At 41.1% G+C, this 18,957-nt stretch overlaps 1 protein-coding gene across 1 annotated transcript; it reads left to right on the top strand.

Moving 5' to 3' along the window:
* Positions 1-11,481: 11,481 nt before the first annotated feature.
* Positions 11,482-16,892, top strand: LOC124268791 (GDH/6PGL endoplasmic bifunctional protein-like; the record flags this gene model as incomplete). Its single annotated transcript, XM_046703814.1, has 5 exons — positions 11,482-12,104; positions 14,208-14,296; positions 15,130-16,024; positions 16,189-16,340; positions 16,447-16,892. Coding segments are annotated over 5 exons (2,205 nt in total), but the record flags the coding sequence as incomplete, so codon positions are not given.
* Between the last annotated feature and the right edge of the window lie 2,065 nt (positions 16,893-18,957).

Below are 18,957 nucleotides of genomic sequence, written 5' to 3'. Positions count from 1 at the left end.
CTTAGATTCTGCGTCTGGACTAGGGCAGTTCCTATTTTATAGTGTTAAGACAGGAGACTCATACTCCACATGTAAGTTGTTGTTTACATGATATATTTACATTTTAACAGCTGATGCACTATTTCATAGCACTTTATGAGGTCATGTGACCATCAGTCTGGGTAGCTGAAAGAGGACTGGATGGAAGAAAATTGCTGAACTGACTTGATACTGTGGTCACCTGTCCCAGACCTCCATACCTCGAATCTTCTTGATGTGTTCCTCAACCTCTGGTATGAGCATGGAGAAGCAGGTTTTGGAGAACACCTTGTGCTGGCTGACATCCAGTTCCGATACCGTGGGCCCGAGGCCTGACAACATACAACAGAAACCATGAAGATCTGGGTTAGAATTGATCTTCAGTAACCCAAGAGGAGACTAACGGGATCGGGTGGTCAGGCTAGCTGACTTGGTTGACACATGTCATCGGTTCCCAATTGTGTAGATCGATGTTCATGCTGTTGATCAATGGACTGTCTGGTCCAGACTCTATTATCTCAGGGGTGGAAAGTAACTTTAAAATTGCTAGTGTACTCCGGTACAGTGGCACATGTAAAATCACTTGCCCTGATAATCTTTCCACTATACCATCCGTTTTCTAGTTGATTTTTTAAATAAACAACATAATTAACATTGGAAAGTCAACTGGACACCGGTACAGTGTGATATACAAATTTGCTTGCCCGACAGAAAAAACACTGGACTCGGACGTCAGGCAATGGGTTATTTCCACCCCTGTTATCTACCGACCGCCGCCATATATAGCTGGAATATTGCTGAGTGCGGCATAAAACTAAACTCACTCACTCAACATACAACAGTGTCTGACATATAATCAAATCTGAGACATTGTAAACCAAAATGTAGCATATGTGTCACAGTTAGCCTGATACCACATTTAACTACTTTCTGAAGGCAATTGTGTATTCATAGCTTTGGCAATATGAGCCGTGTCAATTTACACTTATCATAGGCATTCATAAAATATGTAATCTTGACTGCCAGTCGACAGACTTCTGTTTCCTTCTTTGATGGGCATTTTAGAAGTTGAGTTGATGAAGAATAATGACAATTATTATGGATATACAACTTCTTATATTCTGTGGAGGCGACGTTTCGACATAGATTCTAATTTCGTTGTCAAGCAAGTGATACATGAGTAACAAATTGAGGGAAGATATACATGAGTTGTTGTTACAGTAGATAGGGAATGAGTGTTTTTTACAATAAATGAGGTTGATGTACAACGCTTGTATAAGAGATTGAGTAAGTTGATAAGAAGCCATAAGAAAGTAAGAAAGGTTATGGATAACAACTTCTTTATTATATATGATGCGACGTTTCGATATGGATTCTTATACAGTTGTCAATCCAACGGTATAAGAATCCATACCGAAACGTCGCATCATATATAATAAAGAAGTTGTTATCCATAAACTTTCTTACTTTCTTATTAGTTAATCAAACAGATGATAAGAAGCCAGTAGGGTGACATACAAGGACTGAATTAGAGCTTATACAACTGATAGGAAGCCAGGTGGGTGTTTATACAATGGATGAGGTGAGGTGAGGTGAAATTGGGTCATAGGCGCTTGACTCTGATATGTTTATAAGTATGACCTATATGTATATATATCTTATATATATAGGTCATACTTATAAACATATCAGAGTCAAGCGCCTATGAATTGGGTTTAATGTCGTGCTTGAGAATATTTCGCTCATATGACGACGTATACAATGGATGGGGTTGATGTACATAGTTTAAGTGAAATAGATAATGTACACAAGAAATATTTTTGATTACTTTATCAAGTGATGGTAGGCATAATTGTCATTATTCTTCAGACTTCTGTTTTGTGGAAGCTATGGCGACTGAGTGGGTTTTATGACTGGTGATTAGGTGTCACACTCTGTGAGTGGGTTTGAATCCCAGGTGGGGCCAACCTAAAAAAATTCTAGAATCTGTAATTTACTGAGAACTTATAATCCCAAGTATACATGTTACATTTAACCACTTTACAAAAGGCATTTTGTACACAGAGGCCAGTTGTAGTATACCCTGCCATTTGGCATAATGAAACTCTGCCAGTCAGTAAGGATACCTCAATCAAATAAAGTTATATAATAAACAATATATTAGTTATAAGGTAGCATATAGTGTCATTTTACACTTTTAACAGTAACATACAACATTTGCTGAAACAAATATTCGGACATGTCAATTTGTCAGGTGTAATGCCTAACGCCCTTCAGATATTCAGTGAAAAGTACTAAAATGTGATCACTCCAACAGCTAAAGATACTCCAACCCTAAAAGGGCCCCTTGTACAAACCTTTTGGATTGTAACAGGCGTGGTTTGCTCTGTCTTGTGGAAACTACATGTTCAATGTGTGATTATACTTTGCGTTGTGTTTTTCCCTTTCAACTGGCATGTTTACCACAAGAGGGTATGCTCCAGGTATAAATCCGTAAATCCGTGAGCAGAATTCTCCTCCACGCTGTTTCCCAGTTACGAGATGCAGCCTTGCGATTCAGGACATAAGACAAAATTTATATCACCATTTTATTTTTCCCCAAAACACAAACTCCAAACATAACAAAATATAGTTCTGGGAAGTTTCAACAAAAATCTACATTAAATTAACAAACACGATCCCCACCTAATCCCGACCTAAGATAAATCTAGCATACTACAGCTGTCTTTAACAGCGGTAGTTAGTTTATAAAACCACCCGTCCTTCCCACTTCCTAACCATTACCCTGTATATCTATATAAATATATCCCTAAAAACTAAATACCTTTATTCCCCCCACCCACCTATACCTATGCCTACCCTCCTAAGTGCTTCGCCGTGAGAGGGGGTCAACTGTTTCGTCTCGAAACAAGGACTGGTCCGTCACGGAGCAAATTCTACTTTATCGCAAAGCAACTGGGAAGCTGTTTCGTCTCGAAAACACCTATCCTCGGGTGTCTCCAACTCAGACAATAAAACACCTGTCGCGCGCTCCTTATATACGCAATAGCGGGCCTGTCCCACTAAGCGAGGAGCACACCCCTACCCTTGGAATGGAACCTTCCAGTGCGTGCAACCAATCGCTGTGCCGAAACGGCAAGCTAAACCAAACAACCTGCGACAGCCGTAACCCGCATGTCCCCGCAAACACCGGTAAGAAAAATCCGTTTCATATCCCCAAAAAATGTATGATTTATACCCCCAGCTAAATTACTAATGCCAGCCCAACCCTTCCTAATATCCATAGCAACTATTAAACTTATCCCCCGTTACATTCTTCCCCCCTTGAACAAAAAGTAATAAAATTACTTTTAAAATAAGGATCCCAGCCAAAAAGATGTACACCAACTTAATCGTCCATTTTCATTGCACAAAGGTATTCCATGTCTCTGTCAAATTGCTCTTCCCGGCTGACTGCTCTGGAAGGCAAGCTTCGTCGGCGAGCTTGTTCCTGCTCCCGGGCGACATTACGGGACTCTGGATGTGCAGGTGGCAGGGCATCTCCAGGGTCGATGTACTCCGGGTTGGGAGCCTCCCTGACCTTCAGGTCCGTACCTGGGGGGATGCTGCCTTAAATGACGCTTGGCGTGGCCTCTTGTCCTATCCCGGCGTCCACATCTTGAACACTGGTAGAATTTCCTGATAGCCAAGTGACGCCGCTGCCAATGATCCATAATATGGTTCCATCGCTGGAACACCGCTGGCCCACAGGTGGTGACGGGGCAAAGGCATGCCTCCCGGCAGGAATGGCTCCCTCAGACTCTCCTCAAACGCTTTAATCTCTTCTTTCATTACTGCGATCTCCATTTTCTACTACAGAAAATACACCCCATCAACAAATAACTCAAAACAAAACAAACAAAGGTCTTCCCAGGATCTGGGTTTAACCTTAGGAAGGTGAGTACAGATCCCGGGGTTTGACCCTCCTCCCACAGCGGGTATGAAGCACTTGCTCCCCACTATCACTACCTGAAGAATAAAACCCAGATGCCTGGATAGGAGACAATGACTCCTCATCCTCCATAGTTATCTCCCTTGTGTCCTCAACCGTCTGCTCCAAGAGCCAATTCCTAGTTGAATCATTTCCCTCATACAGCTTTAAGTGATCCACATGTACACTTATGCATGGTCTTCTGCTATCTTTTTGTATTTTGTAGGTAAGAGATGATAACTTCCCACAAACAAGATAGGGACCAGTCCAACCCAATTCCAGCTTCTGACCTGCTTTTGGAGGATACCAACGCCAAACCCACTGACCTTCTACAAAATCCTTACTCTTCACATTAATGTCATAATGTTTCTTTTGTAGACTAGCGGAAACTCCAAGATTTTTATTGGCAAACTCAAAGCACTTTTGTACTGACCTCTGCAACCACTCGACATACTCGACTGGACAGTCAGCCTGTAGAACTCCCGTTGGGTCACCCACCATAAGATCTAAAGGCATCCTGACTTCCCTACCTGTCATAAGCAAGTTAGGACTACAACCCGTGCTATCATGAACACTAGCCCTATAAGCCATGAGTAGAAACGGCAACAGATCATCCCAATCTAATGGCTCCTGATGCACAAAGATCGAAAGCATGTGGCGAAGAGTACGATTGAATCTTTCCACTAACCCATCCGACTGAGGATGATATGGAGTAGTCCGTGATTTGTTTACATCTAATCTTTGACACACTGTAGCAAACAACTCCGATTCAAACTCACGTCCCTGATCAGTATGAATCTGGACCGGACAACCGAAACGACAGAAAACCTCAGTAACTAGCTTATCTGCGACTGTCAATGCAGTGTGGTTAGGGATAGCAAAAGCTTCTTTCCATTTAGTGAAATAATCACCCACTACCATGATGTACTAATTCCCATTATGTGTCACTGGTAGAGGCCCTACTATATCAATAGCAATGCACTCCATCGGGGACCTAACAACAAACTGCTTGAGAGGTGCCCTACTCTTACCAGGACCAGGTCTACTTCTAGCACAGAGGTCACATTTCCTACACCAACGTTTAACTGCCTCAGACATACCAGGCCAATAAAACCTCTGCTTAATCGCCCTCAGAGTCTTATCCCTGCCAAAATGGCCGGCAGTCTTGTTATGATGCAAGTGTTGAAAGATGGTGTCCCTAACCTCTTCAGGAGCAATCAACTGATGAACCTCCCTGTCCTCAAGAATGTGCTTACGGTACAGTAGGTAGTAATCAATGATCAAGCTATCCCATTGACCCCACAAAGCTTTAGCCTCAATGTTAAGATCAACAATTTCCATCTTGGAAGGCCTAACACTGGATGTCAAAAGCTTATCCCTGACAGGACCTATACTAGAATCCTCTTGCTGCATCCGAAGAAGATCATCCCTTGTCCATACAGGAAGCCAATTTGAAACATTCTCCTGAGAACTACTACCAGCCTGTAGGGTCCCTACAGGTAAGCCTTTCTCATTCTTGGATGACTGAGCCTTAACCTCAACATGATCATAACAATCTGAACACAATTCTCTCCCACACTTTCTGGAAGGTTTGCGTGACAATGCATCAGCGTTCCTATGCTTAGTACCAGGTCTGTACTGAATCTCAAAGTCATATGTCGCAAGCATTCCCTCAGCATCCTTAAAGTTTCGAAGCCAAACCAAAGGGGCATGATCAGTTCTGACCACAAACTTCCTGCCAAACAGAAAGTGCCTAAACTGCCGAAGAAAGATAACCACTGCCAACAGTTCCCTTCTAGTGGTACAATGGTTCTCCTGAGCCCTATTCAGTGACCTACTAGCATAAGCTATGACCTTTTCCTGCCCATCCTGAATCTGAGATAAAACAGCACCTATCCCTGATGCACTAGCATCTGTGTCTAAAATGAACTGTCCTTCATCGCTGGGGAAAGATAAAACAGGAGCTGATAATAAGCTGTTTTTGAGTTGCTGAAAAGCCTGCTGACAGGAATCATCCCAGAGAAAGTCAACCTCCTTCCTTGTAAGACGTGTCAAAGGTGAAGCTATCGAGGAAAAATTTCTGACGAAGTGCCGATAATAGCCTACTAGGCCAAGAAAACTTCGTACCTCAGCCCTATTCTCTGGAACTGGCCAATCTTCAACAACCTGACACTTTTCCTGATCACAACTTATCCCATCTTTAGAGACCATATGACCAAGAAAGGACACCTGAGTTTGGAAGAGCACACATTTCTTAGGCTTTAGCTTTAGGTTTGCCACTCGAAATTGTGCCAAGACCAACCTACGATTCTAAAAAGCACTTGCAAAATCTGACCCAAACACTATGACATCATCCAAGTAACAAAGACACCTCTTCCATTTCAAAGTCCCAAATATCGTATTCATTAACCTTTCAAAGGTCACCGTAGCATTTGTTAAACCAAAGGGCATCACGTTGAAGTGAAACAGACCTAGGTGAGTCGAGAAAGCAGTTTTACTTTTATCCCTAGGGTCCATCTTTACTTGCCAATAGCCACTAGCAAGATCCAGAGTACTGAACCATTTAGCTCCACCCACAGTCTCGAGCATATCATCCATCCGGGATATTGGGAACGCATCGCTCAGGGTAACCGAGTTAAGCTTTCTATAATCTATACAAAACCTAACAGACCCGTCCTTCTTAGTGACCAGACAGACTGGCGCAGACCAAGGACTGTCACTTGGCTCAATAATACCCCGATCTAACATCTTGTTGATCTCTTCCTCTACAACTGTCTTACGAGCTAAGGGTACCCTACGAGGTGGTAACTTTATCGGAGTGGCATCTCCCATATTGATCTTATGAGTAATTAGGCTAGTCTGACCAAAAGTACCATCCTTATCAACAAACACATCCTGATACTCAGCTACAAGATCTGATAAAGCCTGTTTCTCATCAACAGACAACTCCAGGGAACTATTGTCAACCAAGGGTACAAGATGGGGTGGAAGATCTAACTTGGCTTGAGAGTGACCTGACTCCCCAACCTCTACACACTTGTCTACAGACTCCACTGTACCCATGACCGATGATGGTCCCACACTGACGTCCCTATTGGTGATGTTAAGCACTGAAATAGCCACCTTATGCTGATCCATATCAACTAAACTTCTAGCAACAAGCAATCCCTGACCTTGCCAATGCTTGTTGGGCTCTATCACACTCAGACACTTGGGTACCAGACCCTCAGTCTCACAAAAAAATATCTGCTCTGATTGTGCAGGTATTCTAACCTTATCAACAATCCTTATCCTAGCACAGCTTTTGGTTGTCCTTTTGTACAACTTCACCCTACCCTTCTTTGTCTTGAGAGTACGTTTTGTTACGAGGACATCACACCCAAAGGTTTCAAAGAAATCCATGCCGAAAATTCCAGATAAACCATCAAGATCAGCTATGACGAAATTGTGTCCAAAACACAAACCATCAACCTTAAATTCGACCATAGACTGACCTTGTACCTCCAACTGTCTACCATCAACAGTAACTAGGTCGACATCCACCCGAGCCAGTTTCTCGGTGTCAAGACCTAACCTGGAAAATTCTTCAATAGACAACAATGAAATTGGTGACCTCGTATCAATAAGCATCTCACTCCGATGATCATCGACCTGGATATTTGTGAAGAGACAACTACTAACACCCTGGATATTACGTACACGATAGGTGACTTTGGCACAACTGGAAGTTCCTCCCTCCAAATGAGTACCCGAGTCATCTTCGCTATCCAAACTAGATTTACCTAGCTCTGGCCCTACAGGATGCTCCACCTGACAACTCAGTCACAGCCCGATCTAGTTTTCCGAGTCATTAGCATGATGTTTTGACAAGGAGAGTTCCTGCAACTCTGCTAGCTTTGGACACTCCCTAACCATATGTCCCTGTCCCTTGCAGAAGTAACAATTCAATCCTTCTATCATTACCCTTCCTTTGCCTAGTGAAAGACTGCTGAAACTGTTGCAACTTCCTATCAATCAACTGAGAGATTGATTCAAGAGTCAACGAACTGTCAACCTTCTCCGAGCCTACAACCTCAGTAACAGCAGCACAAACCTTGCTACTACCTTCACTGGGTTTACGACACCTACTCCCTTCGACAGCTTCGTACTCTATTGCAAAAGAAATAGCCTGTTCTAAAGTCTGGGGATGACTAAATGTAACCCTCTTTCTCATCTCAAAGTCACTCAAACCAGTAACATACTGATCAATGATCTGCATCTCTAGAGAGCTACAAGGAATGTCAGGGTATGCCAACAAAGCCAAACTTCTGAGCCGATAACCATAATCTGCAGCAGATTCGTCCTTGTTCTGACGTCTATTCCTGAACTCACAACGATGAGCTATACTCCATTCCCGTGGACTAAACCTCTGAGACAACACATTCCTCAATGCAGTATAACTGCTAAGCTGGCCATAAGTGAGGTTACTAAGCAAAGTCTGAGCTGTACCACGTAAGTTCATACTCAGCTGCTGAGCCTTCTCCAAATCATTCCAACCATTCCATGCTGCAACCTGTTCAAAATGAACTATGTAATCTTGCCAATTTGTAGATCTACCATCAAATGTATCAGGCTGAACCTCTCTACGAGACGACGTAACAGACCTATAACTTTGACCTACATCCCGAGGTATTGATGACCTTGGAGGAATGTCTAAACCAGAAAATTCCCTGCCGCCCCTCACTGGATAGGAAATATTGTGTCTACCAGAGAGATAATCCGGAAACTCCAAACGTGTAGTATTTGATAATGAAGGTTCAAACCTAACAGAACGATCTTGACTCTGACCTTGACCTGATCTAAGGTCATGTCGACCCACACGAGTTCGTGAAACACTTTCGGTTCTAACACTGGGGGAATTGATGTGTAAACCACCCACATACCCCTGACCTAACCCAAGGTCATGCCGACCCGCACCAGCTAATGGAACACTCTCAGTTCTAACACTGGGGGAATTGATGTGTAAACCACCCACATAACCCTGGCCTAACCCAAGGTCATGCCGACCCGCACCAGCTAATGGAACACTCTCAGTTCCAGCACTGGGGGAATTGATGTGTGAACAACCCACATACCCCTGGCCTAACCCAAGGTCATGCCGACCCACACCAGTTAATGGAACACTCCCAGTTCTAAAACTTGGGGAATTGATGTTTGAACGACCCACATTCTCCTGGCCCAACCTAAGGTCATGCCGACCCACACCAGCTGATGGAACACTCTCAGTTCCAGCACTGGGGAAAGTGGGATGAGAACGACTAACATTCTCCTGACCTACATCTACCCGAAGTAACCGGGAGGCGACACTATGTGGTGGAACGTACGGAGTTGACATACCATAATTCTCATCACCTGTAGGAGACGCACAAAAAGCCTCATTTTGAAAAATATATGGGGACAAACCAAACATCTCATAGTCCAAATCCATATTGAAATATGCCGATTACCTAAAGAAAGTTTTACCAATAAATTGAGAAACTCCAAAACAAACTAACTTTAAGCAAAGTATCCAACAATACAACAGCTACATAAAACCAAAATATAACTGTTAAACTTCAAATCTGCATCATTTCACAACAAGTATATGAATAATACAGAACTAGAAATGTCCATGATTAATCACAAATAAACTGCATCCTGGTCTCGGCACCAAAATGTAACAGGCGTGGTTTGCTCTGTCTTGTGGAAACTACATGTTCAATGTGTGATTATACTTTGCGTTGTGTTTTTCCCTTTCAACTGGCATGTTTACCACAAGAGGGTATGCTCCAGGTATAAATCCGTAAATCCGTGAGCAGAATTCTCCTCCACGCTGTTTCCCAGTTACGAGATGCAGCCTTGCGATTCAGGACATAAGACAAAATTTATATCACCATTTTATTTTCCCCAAAACACAAACTCCAAACATAACAAAATATAGTTCTGGGAAGTTTCAACAAAAATCTACATTAAATTAACAAACACGATCCCCACCTAATCCCGACCTAAGATAAATCTAGCATACTACAGCTGTCTTTAACAGCGGTAGTTAGTTTATAAAACCACCCGTCCTTCCCACTTCCTAACCATTACCCTGTATATCTATATAAATATATCCCTAAAAACTAAATACCTTTATTCCCCCCCACCCACCTATACCTATACCCACCTATACCTATGGCTACCCTCCTAAGTGCTTCGCCGTGAGAGGGGGGGTCAACTGTTTCGTCTCGAAACAAGGACTGGTCCGTCACGGAGCAAATTCTACTTTATCGCAAAGCAACTGGGAAGCTGTTTCGTCTCGAAACAAGGGCTCACCTATCCTCGGGTGTCTCCAACTCCAAACACCTGTCGCGCGCTCCTTATATACGCAATAGCGGGCCTGTCCCACTAAGCGAGGAGCACACCCCTACCCTTGGAATGGAACCTTCCAGTGCGTGCAACCAATCGCTGTGCCGAAACGGCAAGCTAAACCAAACAACCTGCGACAGCCGTAACCCGCATGTCCCCGCAAACACCGGTAAGAAAAATCCGTTTCATATCCCCAAAAATGTATGATTTATACCCCCAGCTAAATTACTAATGCCAGCCCAACCCTTCCTAATATCCATAGCAACTATTAAACTTATCCCCCGTTACAGGATATTGCTCCGTGACCACGACCGGCATCTCCAGCGTGTTGGCAGCGTTCAGCATTCTGTTTGCTACATTGATAATTTGTGGGAAGTACTGAATAGTAGGCCAGAACTTTTCCTGCATGTCACACAGAAATAATGCCGAGTTTTCTAAGGCAATCTTTCCCAGTCTTCTTGAGGCCATGGTTTCTTTTATTTTACGGTCAGCGGAGGTCAAGGACGAAAGATACCGCGAAAACGGAAAATGATCTTCGGAAGTGAAATAGTACAAAGTTATCCTTCTTCAATGCATGAATAAATATGAGTATTGTAACGGACATACTAATATCTATGCACACAAGATAGTTGGTATTTGTTTATTTCCTTCTGTTATAGACTTTAGAAGGATATAAGTACGTGTTTCGTTTTTGGATTTGAACACCGCTGTCTGTCATTCAATACAACTCATTCGCTTATTAAGTTATATAAATAAGTCTTATTTATTTTTCCACGGTTTAGAGAACAAACAAATCTTATTTTAATTAAGAGAGGCGGGTCATATTTAAGACACATAAATTTAACAGTAAAAATAAAATTTCTGAACTATTATTTCTCTTCTTTCTCCTATATAATACTAGCTGTCTTCTATATAGCGTTTCAACATAGCGTCCCCCATGTAACAAGAAAACTTGCACCTTACTCAAATTCATTCCATGGGTTCTTGGTTCCAAGCTCAAATTATCCGACTACTACGAAATTGAACAATACTGTTGCTATATTGCCTTGTATTTTCGAACTATTTTCATTAAAATGTCAAGTTGCGCGGTGCAAATCATCGTCTTTCTAATAGTGTGATTCGTGTGTCGGTTCAGTTTGGGCACTGAAGTGAAATACTCAAAACATAGACACACCGATATCGTCATCATTGGCGGTATGGGTGATTTGTCCAAGAGATATCTCATGCAAGGATTTTATAGTCTCGTAACAAAATATACAACTGAGCACAATTCATTCACCTTCTACCCGACTGGGCGAACAGACCCAGAAAGTACAGAACCAATATTATCCAAAGTACTCGATGAACGACTTACTTGTGAAAAGACTGATGGACCTGCGAGTAAAAAATCCAAAGAGGACTTCATCAATTCAGTCAAATATTCTCAACTGAAAACAGATGAACATTACAAAACCTTTTGTGATGGTATGAAAATAAAATGGGAAAATCTTATGAACGGAAAATTGAATGCTGACATAGAGGTTATATTTTACTTGTCAATTCCATCAAGTGGATACTTATCAGCTGCAAAATATATAAACAAATACTGCCGAACGAAAAAAGTTGTTTTGGAAAAGCCTTTTGGCCTTGATCGCCAGTCTGCTAAAGCAATGGGACTTGAGCTGTCTAATTCATTTAATGAAGAGGAGACTTACAGGGTTGACCATTACCTTGGAAAAACAGTTGTTAGAGAAATCCTAAATTTCAGGTATATCAATCACGTCAAGTATTTATTGCATGTGGATAAAAAGTTTGCAGTCTGCGCTGTTTTCCAGCTCTATTGTGGCATCTATTATGTAAATAATTAAATCTACAACAGACAATCTGTTGTTTGACATCGCAAGAATTAATCTATTGGGATACAATGACTTGCATTAAGCAAATCAACAAGCCTGAACATGTGATCCCATTAGTTGCCTCATAAGACAACCCAGCGTTACTGAAGGCCAATTATAACTAGCCTTATGGGTCCATTATATGAAGTAGTTAGTCCAAAGTCAGTATTGAAAGTATTGAAACTGAGTAAGACGAATGTGTCTAACTATTATACAAGCAGTATGAAAGTAAATATTGGTTTACTAAGGGCGGCAATGATTCCACTATGAGGCGAATATAATACACATCACAAATATTGAGCAACGAATATGTGGTGGCGTGTGGTCCTGTGCACAGAGCGCAGGTCACGAATCAGTGGAATGTTAAGCAATGTTGAACTCGGGTGACCGTGTTTGACAACTTGACTCCTGAGTGTCCTGCCCCACAACGAAGCACATGTGATACATGTGGTCTCCCCGATAGGCAAGTGAGTTTGTTCAAAACTGCCTCTGTCCACCCAGCAGAAAATGGGTACCCGGCTGGATAAAGTCATGTGACTATAACCTTCTAGCACCTAACAGGCAGCATGGGTTATCCGGGGTAATAATAATCAGGATGTTAGCCCTTTGAGCATGCTTTGTTGCGTGGAGATTAGCGCATTATAAGACTTCTCATTATAATTATTTATATTGGGTAACGAATACAAAAACAAATCAGCAGGTATTATATTCAATGAAGCAAAAACAAAATACATTCTTTGCTGTGTTTTGACCATGAGGACAGTGTCTATTCATCATGACAATAACCAGTGACCATTTACTGTCAAATTAAACATGTAAGACTGTTGACCACTATCCTGCCTGGATTGGATATGTTAGAGCGTTCGTTTGTGACGCCTAAGACCCAGGTTCGATTTCCCACATGGGTATAATATGAGAAGCCCATTCCCAGTGTCCGCCACCGTGATACTGCTGGAATATTGCTAAAAGCGGCGTAAAAGTAAACTTTGGTTTGTTTTCTTTTTTGCCATCTGATTATATTTTCTTAGGTTGGGAATGCTGTTTGATTTAAGACCTGTGTATAAGTTCACACAATATCATGTGGACATTCTTCCTACAAAAAGCTACAGGGCCATGACTATACTTTTTAAGGTCACCCTCGATCACTAAGTTTTAAAATTAGAAAATTTCCCCAGCAACCTACCAGTATGCTGTATGTAACTTTTAAGAGGCAACCCAATGTGATGAGGTTTGTCATTTCAACCCAATTGCATAGATAATAAATAATAATAATGATGTTATTCATTTGTATAGCGCTATTTATAATGTAGCACTGCTCAGAAGCGCTGAGTTATTACCCCAGATAATCCAAACTGCCTGTGAGATGCTAGAAGGTTAATAGTCACATGACTTATTCCACTGCGTACCCATTTTTTGCTGGGAGAACAAAGGCAATTTTGAAGAAACTCACTTGCCTAATGGGAGACCACATGTACCACGTGCTTCGTTGTGGGGCAGGACTGAAGTCCTAGAATCTGTCAAGATAGATAGATAGATGCTTGTGATGTCGATCACTGGATTGTGTTGTCTGGACTCAATCACTATTATCATAAAGTTGGTCATGCTTGGTGATTTGCTTGAGAACATGTTTTCGTACCCTGACTTCATGGACGGGGGCGGTGGGGTAGCTGAGGGGTTAGAGCATCTGCTCATCACGCCGAAGACCTGGGTTTGATTCCCCACTGGGGTACAATATGTGAAGCCTATTTCTGGTGTCCTGCATCGTAATATTGCTGGAATATTGCTGGAATATTGCTAAAAGCGGTGTAGAACCATAGTCACTCACTGCATGGGTCATTGGATTGTCTAATCCAAATTTCACTATGTACAGACCGCTGTCATACAGCCAGATCCTGTGATATGCAGAAAAAACAACACTAATTGTATTATTTTCTTGAATATATATATTTTATCTTTTTATGTATTTCTTTCCTTAGGAAACAAAACGACCACATGAAAGCTTTGCTAAACAAGGACCATGTTGAGCAGGTAGAAATATTTATGAAGGAAACGATTGGAGTTCAAGGTAATTGTCTGGACACTACAGAGGTCATGGATCCATTACGTCATTTATTGCTTCTATTTTTGTCTTACTGCTAGAGACCTATGAAGGTCTGTGTTAGAATATTGATCTTCAGTAACCCATGCTTGTCGTAAGAGGCGACTAACAGGATCGGGAGGGCAGGCTCGCTGACGTGGTTGACACATCATCGGTTCCCAATTGGCGCAGGTCGATGCTCATGCTGTTGATCACTGGATTGTCTGGTCCAGACTAGATTACTTACAGACCGCCACCATTTAGCTGAAATATTGCTGAATGCGGCATAAAACTACACTCACTCGCTCACTCACTTACTGCTAGATATTCATACAGGTGATGAGCTGTTTTCACAAGTGGGAGCTGAGACAAATATCATGTGAACTCATTTCTACTTCTAGTGTCCCCCCATCACGATATTGCTGGAACATTTCTAAAAGCGGCATAAAACTAAACTTACTCTATTTTGCAGAATGTTTGCAATTTATCGAAAAGATGCCAGAGCTCTCCTCATATGAGAGATATCTTTTAATATGTTTTGTTGATCACTTCAGGTTAACATATTTCATCATATTCCAATTGAGCAGATTGATGCTCATGCTGTTGATCAATAGATTGTCTGGTCCAGACTCGTTCATTTACAGACCGTCATATAGCTGCTAATATAATACTGCTGAGTGCGGCGTAAAACAACAAACCAACCAGCCGCTTCAGGTTATCTAAGTCAATGACACTTGTCTTGAGTCATATAAACTCACTCACTCACTCACTCACTTTCTGTCAGTCTTACCAGATTTTTATGATTCTTGTTACAATTCCAGGCAGGATTGACTTCTATGATCAGACTGGCGTCATGCGAGATGTCTTCCAGAACCACCTCACAGAACTTCTCACAATCCTTGCCATGGAGATTCCCCAAAATTCATCATCATCCGTCGACATCAAAGTCAACAAACTGAGACTTCTCAAACAGATAGAGCCAGCCAAAATGTCTTCCACTCTTCTTGGTCAGTTCTCCGATTATCTCAAAGATGCCGAAAAGGAACAGGCCGATCTTGAAAAGTCTAAATTTACACCCACATTTGCAGCGGTGATGTTAAAGGTACATTCACCGAGATGGGACGGTGTGCCATTTATTCTTGCTGGTGGAAAGAAGCTTGATGAACGATCTGGTTATGTCAGAGTTGTTTTCAAGAGAAATACTGTCTGTGTTAATAATTGCAGGGACAAGAATTTACAACAACTGATCTTTTACATAGGACATGGTGAGTTGAAGACACCTGCGATCTTACTGTCCAAGTCTATTGGTCAGCCTGTTTGGCCACAAGGGGTCTCTGACCAGTCCTCTGTAACAGTGCCGTCTGAATTATTTGGGCAGAAAAGTGAGGATTTGTTTATTGGAATCCCTCATAGAGACCCTGCTGCCTATACTGTTTTGATAGAAGATTTGTATCTTGGTATTAAGGACAGTTTTATTGGGACAAATCATTTGCTGTCGCTTTGGGATATTTGGACTGATGTGAGTTCATTGTCTTCTATACATCCCCCAAAGATTTACAATGCAGGTGACAAAGATGGAAAATTGTCCATTAGAGTGACAAATAACAAACTGGAATATACTGAAAATATTTCTGATTCGGCTACCATGGTAAATGGAGAAGCACCAATACAAAATGAAACGTTTGGACAGACTCCTTCGTCGTTTCTTGGTAACAAGTTAATCACTACTGATCGGCAGCGGCTTGCTTTCCTCTTAGCTGAAGACATAGCTCACTCGATCCAAAAAACACTAAAGATTTGAAACCCTGGGCCGATATTCCTTGGCGGTATGTACATATTGTTCTAAACTCTGTCAAAAAGAAACCATATTGCATTTTCAGGGGTAAAAGTCCAATTATTCTATTTGAAACCCTGGCACAACACTTTGCCGATATTCCTTGGCGGTATGTACATATTTGGCAAGTAGATGAAAGATGTGTTCCTGCCACGGATAAAGATTCCAATTTTGGTACAATTGAAGAATATCTTTTGAAATATATTGCCTCACCTTCTCCCGATTATTGACCAACAGACACAGATTTTTCAACCAGACAACGCCCGGCCTCATACTGCACGTGCAACAATGAACTTTTCTGCAGAATTCCTACCCTATTTCACTATTCATCCAATGCCAGTAGAAATAACAGGCAAGTTGTGCAGTGCCAATGATAATGGTTTACAGCTGTATCAAGACTTGATCAAAGATCAAATTAGTGATAAAAGATTTGACTACATTGTTTTAGGCCTCGGAGCTGATGGTCACACAGCGTCTCTTTTCCCAAATGACCTGAGCCTGAGTGCGATAAGGCAGTTTACGGCTTATGCATATGGGCCGGAAGATTCTTTTGAAACTCAGAGGATGACTCTAACATTACCAGTCATCAACAAGGCTAAACAGATATCGGTATTTGTGACTGGGAAAGGGAAGCGGCAAATTTTGAAACAGTTAGAGGATGCCGAAGGTTCCAAGGTTGAGTATCCCATCCTTGGAGTGAAACCAGATGTTACGTGGTTTATTGATTCAGAGGCACTGATCGATGGATAGAAATCAGTAGCTAAAGTACTGTCGGAAATAGAAAAAAAACTGTTTTTAGGCTGTTAAGCTATATCCCTAAAATTTACACAACTGCAAATAGCATATGTCGAAATAACCCACTTTGGCCTAACTTGGCATGCAGTGAGATGTGTAATAGGATATCCAGAAAAGCATTTTTACTCGTAAAATCGGGCAAAACTTAGAAAAAGTACGAATAGCTGTTGAAAACAATAGATCAGACTATAGATGGCAGTTAGGTTGCTCAGCCAGGTGTGACTAAGGACCGTCGACTCACCTGGCATGAAATGCATGTGCTGCATACAGGCACAAGGAGTCATCTCAAAGATATTTTATGCTTTTTCATGTGTGTTGACTATGCCTCATCTATTGATTAACATCTTACGTGTCTTTCTTTCATGAAGTTATATGTGAGATATGTAAAAGAGTATGAAACCTGATAACCATAGAAACGCATCGTATTAAATGTCTCAAAATATATAGGTGACATGACCACCCAATCGTGAAGATCGACAGGACTGGATATTATTTGTAAATTGTTATGACATACCGTGTACTTCCTCAGTATAATTGCCCTAAAGGATTATCTTTTCTTAGCTGGTATCTCTATCCCCCAGCCCGACCCCAACGATCATCTGCGACACCCGTCCAGGTTTTGCTTTTGAGACGAACCGTCCTATCTGTTTCTTTTCATAGTGACAGTGAGACTCCATGGTAGCTACATCCTTGACAGTTACAGCATGAAAGTTATTATATTTTATGCCAGCTATCGTTTATAATGCAGCTACGTCTAATTTCAAATTGGGCATTTAAAAAGTGTCATTTGTAATACAATATCGTCACACACTAATTTGCATAAAGCCATGGTCTGTTCCAAATAAATCGTTTTGGACATAGAAGAAAAATCCGCATTGCTCATTTCTGCACTAACCTATCCTCAGTAAAGTCCTTTTTCTACGTTTCCTATGTCCCTACCACTGACATTGTAGTTAGGCTGAACTTAGTTTAACAGATATTTCACACATGCACATATCAACTACATATATTGTAGAGGTAAATGAGAAAATACAGTTTTTTCGATTTCCGACAGTACTTTAGTATTAGAAGAATGCATTTGGGTTTCCCATAGAGTTGTCTCCCTTTGATTGTGTTTGCGAAATGGGTTGTGGCTTTGGGAAAAGCAACTTTGAGATGCTTTTCAATTTCAATTTTTCTCTGGTACCATCCTGCTGATAAATTATATGTTTTGCCTTTGATGTACACATGAAGTGAATCTTGTAGGCCTGTTATTGTTGGTTTCTTACTTTGTTATTAATCATCATGGGATTTTTCTAATTCCTTATGAGCTTGTTGATTTATATCTCTTGTGATTTGGTACATTTCATGTTTAATAGAAATGTATATATTTTCATTATGGTGACTTTATTGTATTCTTTACATGTCAACAAGGCAGTTTTGTCTTTGAAATCCAGGTTAATTGTTAAGCTCAAAAGGTAGAACTGGCTGTCGTTATTGATCATAGAGAGTAATAATTGTTCACTAAATATGGATCGATTATCAATAAACATCGGAGAAGTAACAAAAATGCCCCAAAAAGTCTGAAAGAAATTAATATATTTTACATCACTGGTAAGCAGAGCTCCAGATAAGGTTTAGCTTATGTGGGTACTGTACCCACTGTATTGTTTTGGAGTGGGTCTTATGAATGTTGAGTGGGTATTTCATTTTCCGTTACCCACTGCTTTCAAATGTGTGGGTATTTCAGTCATTTTACTCACCTAAGTATTATGTCATTGAGTAAGTTTACTAAGCAGGTATGTTCTGCCTTATGTCATACCTAATCAAAGCCAACTTAAATATAATGAAAATGATTTCATAAAAATCACTCATATTATACTGACAGTACAACACTTGTCCTATACTAACAGTACAACTTGATAGCAATCGATGTCTTTTTCATTACGCAAGCGATTTTTATAAATATATTCTGTACGCATTTGTTTTAAACATTTTGCGTATCTAACATTTTAAATGCATAATTGGTACGCAACAATTA

This window comes from Haliotis rubra, unplaced genomic scaffold (genome assembly GCF_003918875.1).
Source record: "Haliotis rubra isolate DU_JTF1 unplaced genomic scaffold, ASM391887v1 Scf14, whole genome shotgun sequence".
NCBI classification, from domain to species: Eukaryota; Metazoa; Mollusca; class Gastropoda; order Lepetellida; family Haliotidae; genus Haliotis; species Haliotis rubra.
The sequence above is the reverse complement of the archived record's forward strand: the minus strand, read 5'-3'. Positions and strand labels throughout refer to the sequence as shown.